Raw genomic sequence first — 15,126 nt, forward strand, 5'->3', positions numbered from 1 at the left:
ATGCAAAACATTTTGGGACTGTATCAAAAGTGGACTAATGAAACAAAATACCAAAAGATAGTTTGAGTGTAATTCCCCTTTAAAAACTAATTAAGATTTGCTTTCAAAGATAATTACATTTACATTACATTTTAGTCATTTAGCAGACGCTCTTATCCAGAGCGACTTACAGTTAGTGAGTGCATACATTTTTCATACTGGCCCCCCGTGGGAATCGAACCCACAACCCTGGCGTTGCAAGCGCCATGCTCTACCAACTGCGCTACAGGAGGCCATATGAGAGTAAACATTACATCATTTATGACAGTCAATATTCATGACAACAAACATTCAACAGATGAGTATAGAAGCAATGCATGATTGACATACTATTCTACAAATGAATAAATAGACAGTACTTATGATACCATGGAGTACACTGCATACTAAGAACAGAGGTGGACTTTGCAGAGCAACCTAAACTGTTCATTTTGCCCCCCACCCCTGAGTTCCTACATTGAGTATATCCTCTGGAAAGGCCACATTGTGAAAGAGAGAGATCGAGTTTAAGACATCAGTGTCAATTGAACAGCAGATACAGTATGGGGTGATACATTCTGTATCACCCCCCTCATGCTTTGCACAATGCAATGTGAACTGTAGGATGTAAAACATAATTACGGCATTAAAGGGATAGTTCGTCTTTTTGAAGTTTTCGCTTATTTTCAAGGTACCTATGGTATTGTAGCAATGCTAGTGGAAACCGATTGTATCAGTTAGCGGTGCAAAAAGTGAACTATCTCTTTAACCAACCCCAGCACAACAGTATAGGCAGGTTGTGTGTAAGTATGGATCAGAAAGGAGTCTCCATCTTGGTGTGCTCCCCAAGACATGTGTTGCTTCCCAGACTCTCCCTGCTGTCACCAGCCTTAGGGACGAACCCCAGGGGATCTGAACGGATGATATACCTGTAAGATAGGATGGAGTACTTCTTAATCCATCTATTGTTGATAAGCAATTAAGTGAAATGATGAACTCTCCTCTCCGACTCTAAATGGTTTGATCTTTTCAATTACTAATAAAGGCACTGGGTGCCCAAACATAGGTTAAGTGACACAATAATATGTGAATGTCAGTTATATGGAGTTGTAACGCAGAATAGTAATGTAATGTGGAGTAGTAATATGGAGTACTATGGAGTAGTAATATGGAGTAGTAATATGGAGTAGTAATATGGAGTACTATGGAGTAGTAATATGGAGTACTATGGAGTAGTAATATGGAGTAGTAATATGGAGTACTATGGAGTAGTAATATGGAGTAGTAATATGGAGTACTATGGAGTAGTAATATGGAGTACTATGGAGTAGTAATGTGGAGTACTATGGAGTAGTAATATGGAGTAGTAATATGGAGTAGTAATATGGAGTACTATGGAGTAGTAATATGGAGTAGTAATATGGAGTACTATGGAGTAGTAATATGGAGTAGTAATATGGAGTACTATGGAGTAGTAATATGGAGTACTATGGAGTAGTAATATGGAGTAGTTATATGGAGTAGTAATATGGAGTACTATGGAGTAGTAATATGGAGTAGTAATATGGAGTAGTAATATGGAGTAGTAATATGGAGTACTATGGAGTAGTAATATGGAGTACTATGGAGTAGTAATATGGAGTACTGTGGAGTAGTAATATGGAGTTGTACTATGGAGTAGTAATATGGAGTAGTAATATGGAGTAGTAATATGGAGTGGGAGTAATATGGAGTAGTAATATGGAGTTGTACTATGGACTAGTAATATGGAGTAGTAATATGGAGTACTATGGACTAGTAATATGGAGTAGTAATATGGAGTACTATGGAGTAGTAATGTGGAGTACTATGGAGTAGTAATATTTTTTATTTTATTTTATTTAACCTTTATTTAACCAGGAAGGGCTCATTGAGATTTAAAATCTCTTTTTCAAGAGCGTCCTGGCCAAGATAGGCAGCACCAAGTCATTACAAACAATTACAGACAGACAACATGAAAAACTACAAGTAATCTAGTAAAAACCATTCATGAATTCACAAGAGTATAACAATATCAAAAACAGCAAATTAAAGACATTGACAGGTCAGGGAATCAGCCTCAAAATCCTTCATCAGAGATTTAAAAACACCAATCGGGACAAGTTCTTCCAGTTTAAAATTATTTTGTAAGGTGTTCCAAGACGATGGCGCAGAGTACATAAAAGACCTTTTACCAAATTCAGTTCGGACATTTGGAACAGTTAGCAGGATAAAGTCCAGTGAACGAAGAGAGTACCCACCACATTTCTGAACAATAAAAATGCCCAAATAAAAAGGTAGTAAACCCAAAATGGCTTTGTAAATAAAAGTATACCAGTGACTGAGCCTACGAGTGACTAGAGAAGGCCAGCCAACCCTGGTATACAAAGTACAGTGGTGCGTAAGGGTTTTGCAGTTTAAAATAAATCTCAAAGTACCATGATAAAGAGTGTCAATTGATCTCAAACACTGAGCGGAAGCATTCATATATAAAATATCCCCATAGTCTAGTAAAGGCATAAATGTAGCTGATACTAGCCTCCTTCTGGCTTCAAAAGAAAAACAGGCCTTATTCCTAAAATAAAATCCCAATTTCAGCTTCAATTTTTTTGTAAGTTGTTGAATATGCAATTTAAAAGAGAGGCCGTCATCAATTAGAATTCCAAGATATTTATATGAGGTTACAACCTCAATCTCCTTGCCCTGACAGGTAGTAACAGGTGAAAGGTTCAGAGGTCTATTTCTTGCATTAGAAAACACCATTAGTTTAGTTTTGTCAGTATTGAGGATAAGCTTCAATTGACACAATATGGAGTACTATGGACTAGTAATATGGAGTAGTAATATGGAGTACTATGGAGTAGTAATGTGGAGTACTATGGAGTAGTAATATGGAGTTGTACTATGGACTAGTAATATGGAGTAGTAATATGGAGTACTATGGAGTAGTAATGTGGAGTACTATGGAGTAGTAATATGGAGTACTATGGAGTAGTAATATGGAGTACTATGGAGTAGTAATATGGAGTAGTAATATGGAGTACTATGGAGTAGTAATATGGAGTACTATGGAGTAGTAATATGGAGTAGTAATATGGAATACTATGAAATAGTAAAATGGAGTAGTAATATGGAGTAGTACTATGGAGTAGTACTATGGAGTAGTAATATGGAGTACTATGGAGTAGTAATATGGAGTTTGCAACTTTCTTGATTTCTTCTACTTTATGGACTGTTAGTCTGATCAACTGTTTCTTCAGGCCCTTACTTTTCCATGTGCTGCCATACTTACACTATGTCATTCAGTTTCAGCCTGGTGTCAGGAGGTGGGTTGATCAACACGTATGTGTGGGAGTGAGTGGTCTGGTTCTCACTCATGTCATCTGGAATGGGAAAAACACAATAATCATAGGCCAGAGTGGAAACGTCCAATGATTTAGGCTACAGCAATATAAAGATTGTGTCAGAAAATGTCTGATTGAGCCAATGGTTTTTCAATGGAAGTCATATGTTGACAGATGATGGACATTAGAGATGATTGTCTGACAAAATATGTACGGCCTTTCTGCGTATGCAACTGGTCAGAAAATAGTTGACAAGAGATGAACTTTTGACGGACATAAAAGGCCACTGATGAATGCGTAGCTTCAGGCTTTGGCCACATGTATACGGATAAAATGTTATGCATTCATCATTGTCCGTTTTTGTCTGTCAAAAGGCTGACATAGTGTATTAAATGACAATCATCTCCGTTGTTAGTCTGTCCGTCCATCCATCCATAAAGCCTGAGTGTTATGTTTCAAACACATAACATAACATATTTTGCCTTTAGTTCCAGGCCTTGGAAATCCAACTCACAATCTCAAAAAAACATCCCTCCCCGTATGTGGTCTCTCACCGCAAGCTGTGGCCCAGAGTCCAAGGCTTTTCATCCTGTTGCTGACCAGCTCGTCCAGCTCCTGTCTCTCCGAGCGTCTGGCCCTCAGACCCTGCTGGCCCCCCCTCTGAGCCCCCCGCGGGTTCTCCCGAGGCCCCCTCCGGCTCAGCTTCCTTGCCCACTGCACGCTCTTCCTCCTCAGCAGGGGAGCCTTCCCGTCCGACGGGTCGCTGGAGGTGGAGCTGCGGTGGAGCCCTCCGGCCACAGGGGGGAGCTCTCGATCTCTCTGCTCCTTGGGGTCGTCTAAGTCCTCCACGCCCACCGAGAGCTGTGACTAAGTACGGTCAAAACACAATGCCATGTACATGACTGAAGTCTATGGTATGTCTATAGTCAAATAGGGTCAAATGAAACGACCCAGAACAAAGTGAATTATCAAGAGCGAGGCCAGAGAATGTATAAGTTGGTTTGACAATGATTTCTTCCTGATATAACCACCAGTGGCAAGTCTCACCCCAGTTTATCAAGCACAATTTAACCAAGACCCATTACAGCGGAAGAAAACCTACTTCATCTGCACAAAAATTGGATTTAGTCGGACAAAATAAATCGATTGGTTTTCGCGAATCGTGGAATCCCACAAATAGGGCTGAACTTATTTGGGAGGATGGCTCGCATTGCTTATGATGGGGAATGAAAAAGAAAGAGATGAATGCCATCAATGTATCTTACTGTGTTGTAACATGCTTAAATAACCATGAAAGCATACAGACTAAACATGTATATGTAACAAATGAGAAAAGAAAAACCACACACAAGACAGAATAACTTCAATGAACCCTAATGACAGTATAATCAATTCCGCTGTAATATGCAATTAACACAAAAACATCCAACATTAACTGGGATTTCACGGCCAAACAAATGAATGTAACAATGTCTAGAGGGCACCTCCACAGAGGAATCTGCTGTCTGGGACTCGGTCCTGTAGATGCCGATGGGAATGTCACCGACAGTGGAACACAGTTTCTGATAGAGCCTTCCATACGTCTGGGTCCACAGGTCATCCTCGGAGATCTGCATCTAAAAGGTAAGGAGGTCACTTCTTATTCCATTTTCTCTATAGGAGGAACAACAGTACAATGATTTTAAATGATTGTGGAGTATCTTTTACCTGTCAATGTAAGGATTTGGACAGGCAAAGAAAGCCTGCACTGAGTTTATTTTCTGATCTTAGCTGCTGTGCTGTCACACATAGGACTACTGTACAGTACAACGGGTGCATCTCAATAGTCTACAGAGGCCTCCTTTCCTTGTCTTCTTTCCTGCCGTTTGAGACCTGGAGAGGAAGCCACTTTTGACCATTGAGATGCACCCAGAGAGTAACTCACAGAGCAGAGGAAGCCAGAGCCCGGGGTGGTGTCCAGGCCCAGCAGCAGCCTGGTGATGGAGATAATATAGTCTTTGACAAACGACTGGGATGGCAGACAGGACAGGACAGGACAGGACAGGACAGGACAGGACAGGACAGACAGACAGACAGCACAGACAGGTAGAAAGGACAGGACAGACAGACAGACAGACAGACAGACAGACAGACAGACAGACAGACAGACAGACAGACAGGATAGATAGGACAGACAGCACACACAGGTAGAAAGGACAGGACAGGACAGGACAGGACAGACAGGACAGGACAGGACAGGACAGATAGGACAGGACAGACAGATAGGACATGACAGACAGACAGGACAGGACAGATAGGACAGGACAGACAGACAGGACAGGACAGATAGGACAGACAGCACAGACAGGTAGAAAGGACAGGACAGACAGGGCAGGACAGACAGGATAGACAGGACAGACAGGACAGGACAGACAGGACAGGACAGACAGGACAGGACAGACAGGTCAGGACAGACAGGGTAGACAGGATAGACAGGACAGGACAAACAGAAGAGAAGGTAAGGAAATTATGTCAAACAGTGTTCATGTTCATAATCGTTAAATAAAAGGGTCATTCCTGGTCACCCAGAAATCAACACAGTCCAATTCAACTAGCATTATGTTCTATGGACACTGGGATACATGTGAACACATTGTAACAGTAAAAACAATGTTACACATTTTAACATTAAATATCTGGGAGGTACAAAATTGTGGAATAAATAACTATAATTGCTACAGTACATGCCCTTAAGCAAAGTCAGTCTGTGCCACAGATATAACCTTGTTTTAACAAGCCTCTGTAGGCTAATTAAAGAGATTAGCCTCTGTAGGCTAATTAAAGAGATTAGCCTCTGTAGGCTAATTAAAGAGATTAGCCTCTGTAGGCTAATTAAATAAATTAGCCTCTGTAGGCTAATTAAAAAGATTAGTCTCTGTAGGCTAATTAAAAAGATTAGTCTCTGTAGGCTAATTCAAAAGATTAGTCTCTGTAGGCTAATTCAAAAGATTAGTCTCTGTAGGCTAATTCAAAAGATTAGTCTCTGTAGGCTAATTCAAAAGATTAGCCTCTGAATATAGTACAGAACAACCTCTACTTAAAAGGTAGCTAGTTCAACAGTGAGTATACATTCTTAACTTCTTTGCTACTGTACAGAACAGGTGGGTCCTGCCTGGTTACCTGGTAGAGGAGAGTGTCCAGCATGCCGATACTGAAGACCCTCCCTGCAGCGAACGGCAGGCGGAACATGAAGGCCAGGTTGGAACCTTTCTCCCGCTCTTTCTAATCAATAATAATACATTTTATTTGTAGAGCTCTTTTCAACACATGCAAGAATCACAAAGCTCTTTCAGCTCCCATAGACATGTAGCAGGGGCACAGAATGACCAACACACTAATCCCACTGGGCAGACGTCCGTTCAACATCTAGTTTTGATTTACTTTTGGTTGAGTTGTCAACTAACGTGAATTCAACCAAAAATTTCACCATGTCATTGAATTTAGGTTAAAAGTTGGATTTTAAAAAAAAATACAAAATTCCCCTACGTTGATGACTTTTTGCAAATCCAATCAGTTTTCCATGTTGATTTAACATCATCACATTGCATTTTTTGGTTGAGATAAAGTGGAAACAACTTTTTTCAACTAGTTTTTGCCCAGTGGGATGTTAGGGCAGCGTTCTGCAAACCTTTCCTTGAATAAACCAGCTGTTCCACTTATTTAATCTATTGCAGTACAGCATAACCTGATTCAACTGGTCACCTTATCATCAGGTGTTAGAACTGGACCGGACCAAATGGGGGTACTCAAGAAGAGGTTACGATTATTATTATTATTTAGTTTATTTAGTAAATATTTTCTTAACTCTTTCTTGAACTGCATTGTTGGTTAAGGGCTTGTAAGTAAGTATTTCATGTTAAGGTCTGTGCCTGTTGTATTCGGCTCATGTGACAAACATTTGATTTGATATTTGAGGGAGAGCACCACCTGGTGGTCGATACTGGTATGAGGTGAAAGGTACACCGCAACAGGAACGATATTGAAATCGTATTAAGGAAAGGATGCATACGCATAACATATTACCCCTGAAAATGTTACATGTCACATGTGTCTATGAATGATAATTTCTCATAGGAAAAAAGGTCCAACATCTGGTGTTGTTTGAGTGGGCTATGGAAAAATAATATGCTTGGCCCCGTGTAGCTCAGTTGGTAGAGCATGGCGTTTGCGACGCCAGGGTTGTGGGTTCGATTCCCACGGGGGGCCAGTGTGAAAAATGTATGCACTCACTAACTGTAAGTCGCTCTGGATAAGAGCGTCTGCTAAAATGTAAATGTTGTACTGTCTAGTCTTTACATAATGATTCTATAACCTTCTGTTCCTTTGCTTTGAAGACTACTCAATGTATATTCCGTACCAGGGTTGGGGTCAATTCCAGTCAATTCAGAAAGTAAACCAAACTCTAATTCAAAATGTTTCTCATTGAAAAGCATTAAAGAGAATTGGAGTTTCAGTCTACTTCCTGAATTGACTGGAATTTAAATGGAATTGACTCCAACCCTGGTCCGTTGTGGTACTGTAGACAACAATAAATAGTTGTAAACTTTGCATTTAGAGACATCTACAGATTGGGCTGGGATTCAATCCAAGGCGTGTTATAGAGCAGCACACTGAACAGTCGACAACGTGCCTTTTAATTTATGCTTGAGCTTACATCTACAGCATGAATATAATCTCCGCAAACGTCAGGGACATTGCTTTTAAAATGCGCATTGTCAGCTGTCCAATGCGTTTCTCTATAACGCGCCTTGGACTGAATCTCGGCCTTGAAGTACAGTTTGTGTACATTCAGTGACGGCTTACCTTCTCCAGTTTAGAGAGAGCCAGAGAGTACCAGTCCTTAGCTCTGAACTGCATAAACCTCATGTTGGCCGGGTGAGTTAGCTCTGCGATGATACTGAGGCTGGGGAACAACCTGGATGAGAAGAAACGCAATATAGCTGAGATTAACTGAACTAAATCAAACTGAAAATCACAATGGCAGAACAAAATGTCAACTTTGTAATCAAATGTGACATCCAAAATACACTGAGCATACCAAATATTAGGAACACCTTCCTAATATTGAGTTGCCCTCAGAACAGCCTCAATTCATCGGGGAATGGACTCTACAACGTGTCGGAAGAGTTCATTTACATTACATTTACGTCATTTAGCAGACGCTCTTATCCAGAGCGACTTACAAATTGGTGCATTCACCTTATAGCCAGTGGGATAACCACTTTACAATGTTATTTATTTTTTTTATTTTTTTTTTTGGGGGGGGGGTAGAAGGATTACTTTATCCTATCCCAGGTATTCCTTAAAGAGGTGGGGTTTCAAATGTCTCCGGAAGGTGGTGAGTGACTCCGCTGTCCTGGCGTCGTGAGGGAGCTTGTTCCACCATTGGGGTGCCAGAGCAGCGAACAGTTTTGACTGGGCTGAGCGGGAACTGTGCTTCCGCAGAGGTAGGGGGGCCAGAAGGCCAGAGGTGGATGAACGCAATGCCCTCGTTTGGGTGTAGGGACTGATCAGAGCCTGAAGGTACGGAGGTGCCGTTCCCCTCACAGCTCCGTAGGCAAGCACCATGGTCTTGTAGCAGATGCAAGCTTCAACTGGAAGTCAGTGGAGTGTGCGGAGGAGCGGGGTGACGTGAGAGAACTTGGGAAGGTTGAACACCAGACGGGCTGCGGCATTCTGGATGAGTTGTAGGGGTTTAATGGCACAGGCAGGGAGCCCAGCCAACAGCGAGTTGCAGTAATCCAGACGGGAGATGACAAGTGCCTGGATTAGGACCTGTGCCGCTTCCTGTGTAAGGCAGGGTCGTACTCTCCGAATGTTGTAGAGCATGAGAGCGGAGAACGACAGGGTGTTGTCCAGGGTCACGCCAAGGCTCTTCGCACTCTGGGAGGAGGACACAACGGAGTTGTCAACCGTGATGGCGAGATCATGGAACAGGCAGTCCTTCCCCGGGAGGAAGAGCAGCTCCGTCTTGCCAAGGTTCAGCTTGAGGTGGATGCCGGCGCATGTTGACTCCAATGCTTCCCACAGATGTATCAAGTTGGCTGGAAGTCCTTTGGGTGGTGGACCATTCTTGATACACACAGGAAACTGTTGAGCGTGAAAAACCCAGCAGAGTTGCAGTTCTTGACACAAACCGGTGCGCCTGGCACCTATAGTGCATTTGGAAAGTATTCAGACCCCTTCACTTTTTCCACATTTTTTTTTTTTTTTTTTTTTGGCCTCATCAATCTACACACAATACCCCATAATGACATAGCGAAAACAGGTTGTAAGATTTTTTTTCAAATGTATAAAAAATAAAAAACAGAAATACCTTATTTACATAAGTATTCAGACCCTTTGCTATGAGACTCGAAATTGAGCTCCGGTGCATCCTGTTTCCATTGATCATCCTTGAGATGTTTCTACAACTTGATTGGAGTCCACCTGTGGTAAATTCAATTGATTGGACATGATTTGGAACGGCACACACCTGTCTATATAAGGTCCCATAGTTGACAGTGCATGTCAAAGGAAAAAGCAAGCAATAAGGTCGAAGGAATTGTCCGTAGAGCTCAGAGACAGGATTGTGTCGAGGCACAGATATGGGGAAGGGTACCAAAACATTTCTGCAGCATTGAAGGTTCCCAAGAACACAGTGGCCTCCCTCATTCTTAAATGGAAGAAGTTTGGAACCACCAAGACTCTTTTGGCCGCCCGGCCAAACTGAGCAATCGGGGGAGAAGGGCCTTGGTCAGGGAGGTGACCGAGAACCCAATGGTCACTCTGACAGAGCTCCAAAGTTCCTCTGTGGAGATGGGAGAACCTTCCAGATGGACAATCACCTCTGCAGCACTCCTCCAATCAGGCCTTTATGGTAGAGTGGCCAGACGGAAGCGTCTGGAGGAAACCTGGCACCATCCCTAAGGTGAAGCATTGTGGTGGCAGCTTCATGCTGTGGGGATGCGTTTCAGCAGAAGGGACTGGGAGACTAGTCAGGATCGAGGGAAAGATGAACGGAGCAAGGTACAGAGAGATACTTGATGAAAACCTGCTCCAGAGCGCTCAGAACCTCAGACTGGGGCGAAGGTTCACCTTCCAACAGGACAACGACCCTAAGCACACAGCCAAGACAATGCAGGAGTGGCTTCGGGACAAGTCTCTGAATGTCCTTGAATGGCCCAGCCAGAGCCCGGACTTAAACCTGATCGAACATCTCTGGAGAGACCTGAAAATAGTTGTGCAGCGACGCTCCCCATTCAACCTGACATACAGTGGGGAAAAAAAGTATTTAGTCAGCCACCAATTGTGCAAGTTCTCCCACTTAAAAAGATGGGAGAGGCCTGTAATTTTAATCATAGGTAAAAGCCAACTATGACAGACAATATGAGGAAAAACAATCCAGAAAATCACATTGTAGGATTTTTAATGAATTTATTTGCAAATTATGGTGGAAAATAAGTATTTGGTCACCTACAAACAAGCAAGATTTCTGGCTCTCACAGACCTGTAACTTCTTCTTTAAGAGGCTCCTCTGTCCTCCACTCGTTACCTGTATTAATGGCACCTGTTTGAACTTGTTATCAGTATAAAAGACACCTGTCCACAACCTCAAACAGTCACACTCCAAACTCCACTATGGCCAAGACCAAAGAGCTGTCAAAGGACACCAGAAACAAAATTGTAGACCTGCACCAGGCTGGGAAGACTGAATCTGCAATAGGTAAGCAGCTTGGTTTGAAGAAATCAACTGTGGGAGCAATTATTAGGAAATGGAAGACATACAAGACCACTGATAATCTCCCTCGATCTGGGGCTCCACGCAAGATCTCAGCCTGTGGGGTCAAAATGATCACAAGAACAGTGAGCAAAAATCCCAGAACCACACGGGGGGACCTAGTGAATGACCTGCAGAGAGCTGGGACCAAAGTAACAAAGCCTACCATCAGTAACACACTACGCCGCCAGGGACTCAAATCCTGCAGTGCCAGACGTGTCCCCCTGCTTAAGCCAGTACATGTCCAGGCCCGTCTGAAGTTTGCTAGAGTGCATTTGGATGATCCAGAAGAGGATTGGGAGAATGTCATATGGTCAGATGAAACCAAAATATAACTTTTTGGTAAAAACTCAACTCAGTCGTGTTTGGAGGACAAAGAATGCTGAGTTGCATCCAAAGAACACCACACCTACTGTGAAGCATGGGGGTGGAAACATCATGCTTTGGGGCTGTTTTTCTGCAAAGGGACCAGGACGACTGATCCGTGTAAAGGAAAGAATGAATGGGGCCATGTATCGTGAGATTTTGAGTGAAAACCAGCAAGGGCATTGAAGATGAAACGTAGCTGGGTCTTTCAGCATGACAATGATCCCAAACACACCGCCCGGGCAACGAAGGAGTGGCTTCGTAAGAATCATTTCAAGGTCCTGGAGTGGCCTAGCCAGTCTCCAGATCTCAACCCCATAGAAAATATTTGGAGGGAGTTGATAGTCCGTGTTGCCCAGGGACAGCCCCAAAACATCACTGCTCTAGAGGAGATCTGCATGGAGGAATGGGCCAAAATACCAGCAACAGTGTGTGAAAACCTTGTGAAGACTTACAGAAAACGTTTGACCTGTGTCATTGCCAACAAAGGGTATATAACAAAGTATTGAGAAACTTTTGTTATTGACCAAATACTTATTTTCCACCATAATTTGCAAATAAATTCATTAAAAATCCTACAATGTGATTTTCTGGATTTTCTTTTCTCATTTTGTCTGTCATAGTTGACGTGTACCTATGATGAAAATTACAGGCATCGCTCATCTTTTTAAGTGGGAGAACTTGCACAATTGGTGGCTGACTAAATACTTTTTTTCCCCACTGTATTTTGAGAGTATCTGTAGAGAAGAATGGGAGAAACTCCCCAAATTCATGTGTGCCAAGCAAATTCATGTGTACCCAAGAAGACACAAGGCTGTAATCGCTGCCAAAGGTGCTTCAACAAAAGTACTGAGTAAAGGGATTGAATACTTATGTAAATGTGATATTTCTGTATTATATTATATATTTTTTATTTAATAAAAGGCTATTAACGTAAGGCTGTAACGTAACAAAATGTGGAAAAAGTCAAGGGGTCTGAATACTTTCCGAATGCACTGTACTACCATACCCCGTTCAAAGGCACTTAAATCTTTAGTATTGCCCATTCACCCTCTGAATGGCACACATACACAATCCATGGCTCACTTGTCCCAAGGCTTAAAAACCCTTCTTTAACCTGCCCCCTCTCCTTCATCTACACTGATTTGAAGTGGATTTAACAAGTGACATCAATAAGGGATCATAGCTTTCACCTGGATTCACCTGGTCAGTCTATGTCATGGAAAGAGCAGGTGTCCTTAATGTTTTGTATACTCACTTAAATGAATGACTAGATGAAATGAATAACTATGAATTAATAGCCTAGCTAATAAACTTGTGCGACCCAAGAAAAAAACAGCAAGGCTATCTACTAACACCATTCCAGGTCTAGCACTATTTAGCGAAGAACTGCTACCTATACTACTGTGTATGGGTATATACTAGCTACCTAATTAAGCAATAAGGCCCGAGGAGGTGTGGTATATGGCCAATATACCACGGCTAAGGACTGTTCTGAAGCACGACGCAACGCGGAGTGCCTGGATACAGCCCTTAGCTGCGGTATTTTGGCCATAGACCACAACCCCCCCGAGGTGCCTTATTGCTATTATAAACTGGTTACCAACGTAATTAGAGCAGTAAAAACAAATGTTTTGTCATACCCGTGGTATACGGTCTGATATACCACGGCTGTCAGCCAATCAGCATTCAGGGCTCGAACCACACAGTTTATAATATAGGTTATATCCTATTGATATCTTATTATACTATATAATAACAGTGGGAGAAATTCATGAAACATAAACCCCAAATCAAAGTGTTTCAATGTTTGTGCAAGCTTCTACGTTGTCTGGTGAAAATTATAAGGTGAGTTGACATTTATTTGATTAACTGTCTGACAACACGAAATATGAGATGAGTGACTTCAATCAATCAGAAAACAAATGGATTCACTGATGCAGTGTGGCAAGGTTGCCAAGGAAACTAGCTCTGCAGTGTGTACTTTAATCTACACGGTTGAAAAAAAATCCCTGTCATATAAATTAATCTTTGAAACCCACCTCTAAAATGTTCAACTGTGTGACACTTTTGATATCATAGAAATGCCTGCATAAAATGTCTGAAGATGTGGTCCAGTATATTCGATTATACATTATTTTGACCAAAGGTTAAAACCATGACAGTGACTTTGGTACCAGTGTTTGCACATTGACAATGGTTCTGCTACCTGAACAGTGTCTGTACATTGATAGGGGTTGAGGTACCTGAACAGTGTCTGTACATTGACGATGGTCTTGGCGTCAGCCATGTAGTCCTCTTCTGCACTCATGGTGCTCTCCTTGTCCACCACCACCATGTTGGCTGCAAAGGACACGCCGCAGCGCAGGAGGTCATCCAGGCTAGGGAAACACACACACACATTTTACTTGAATTTGACTTATTTCCCCTAACCAGGAACAACTCTGGACCCTGCATATGAGCTAGCAATCTATGAAGGATTCAATGTGGAGAGAGAATTTGTAACTGATAGTATCTTGGAGGCTGTCAAGAAGATGACTTTCTACACAGGACTTTATGAGGTCGCAGTTGTAAATGAGAACTTGTTCTCAACTGGCTTACCTGATTAAATAAAGGTGAAATAAAAATAAATAAAAAATTCAGAAATGGCTCTTTTTGGTTCATTCATTCTGTTTCCTTGAGATGTACTATTGATAGAGAGACTAGAAGAGTGCCACATAGAAATGCAGAACATACACTAAAGAAGATCATGTATAAGGTTATAAAGTGTGTGATGAGGGTGTGTGTGTGTGTGCATACTTATCGATGGAGCCCACCATGTAGTAAACCATGGGGAGTCCACAGACAGCCTCCAGGAACTGCGTGTCAGGCCTGGTGAGACAACAGAGCACACCAGAACAACATAGAACAGAACAGAACAGAATATAATTTAATATACAGTGCATTCTGAAATGATTCAGACCCCTTCCCTTTTTCCACATTTTGTTACGTTAGTCTTATTCTAAAATTGATTAAATTACGAATTGTTCCTCATCAATCTACACACAATACCCCATAATGAAAGTAATACTTATGTAAATGTGATATTTCCGTTTTTTTATTTTATACATTTGCAAAGATTTATAAAAACCTGTTTTTGCTTTGTCATTATGGGGTATTGTGTGTAGATTGATGAGGGGGGGGGACAATTTAATCCATTTTAGAATAAGGCTGTAACGTAACAAAATGTGGAAAAAGTCAAGGGTTCTGAATACGTTCCTAATGCACTGTAATTAAATTGAATACATCTTTATTGTCCATATGCACAGATAGTGTTATTTTTCGCTGTCACAGTACCCAACCAGACATATCCGAAAGATATTACTGTAAAATAGACTAAATATGGTAGGAGGCGCTGCCTTGCTTGATATAAAATCAGGGGGGAAAGTAATCCGGTACCGGGGTATGCCGTACCAGTAAAACATGAGCCTATCATAATAATTAAAACAAAGATGTCAAGAAAACTGTAGGCTATTACACTATTATTTATCATTACCACATGTCAGTTGCATGAAAAATGAGCGAATGAACTTGAAAACGGCT

The 15,126-nt window shown here is 41.8% G+C and overlaps 1 protein-coding gene across 1 annotated transcript in view; it reads right to left on the reverse strand.

Annotated features, from left to right (window-relative positions):
- Positions 1-277: 277 nt before the first annotated feature.
- LOC121580685 (potassium channel subfamily T member 2-like) overlaps positions 278-15,126 on the reverse strand; it is a 48,131-nt gene continuing 33,282 nt past the window's right edge. The window contains exons 21-29 of the mRNA XM_045224662.1: positions 14,344-14,415; positions 13,791-13,925; positions 8,223-8,334; positions 6,540-6,641; positions 5,305-5,388; positions 4,865-4,996; positions 3,935-4,247; positions 3,329-3,419; positions 278-947 (exon numbers count right to left, since the gene is read on the reverse strand). Coding sequence (XP_045080597.1) covers positions 833-947; positions 3,329-3,419; positions 3,935-4,247; positions 4,865-4,996; positions 5,305-5,388; positions 6,540-6,641; positions 8,223-8,334; positions 13,791-13,925; positions 14,344-14,415 — 1,156 coding nt within the window. The 3' untranslated portion in view covers positions 278-832. The remainder of the gene's footprint in view (positions 948-3,328; positions 3,420-3,934; positions 4,248-4,864; positions 4,997-5,304; positions 5,389-6,539; positions 6,642-8,222; positions 8,335-13,790; positions 13,926-14,343; positions 14,416-15,126) is intronic.

The sequence above is a fragment of the Coregonus clupeaformis genome, chromosome 14 (genome assembly GCF_020615455.1).
Source record: "Coregonus clupeaformis isolate EN_2021a chromosome 14, ASM2061545v1, whole genome shotgun sequence".
Lineage (NCBI taxonomy): Eukaryota > Metazoa > Chordata > Actinopteri > Salmoniformes > Salmonidae > Coregonus > Coregonus clupeaformis.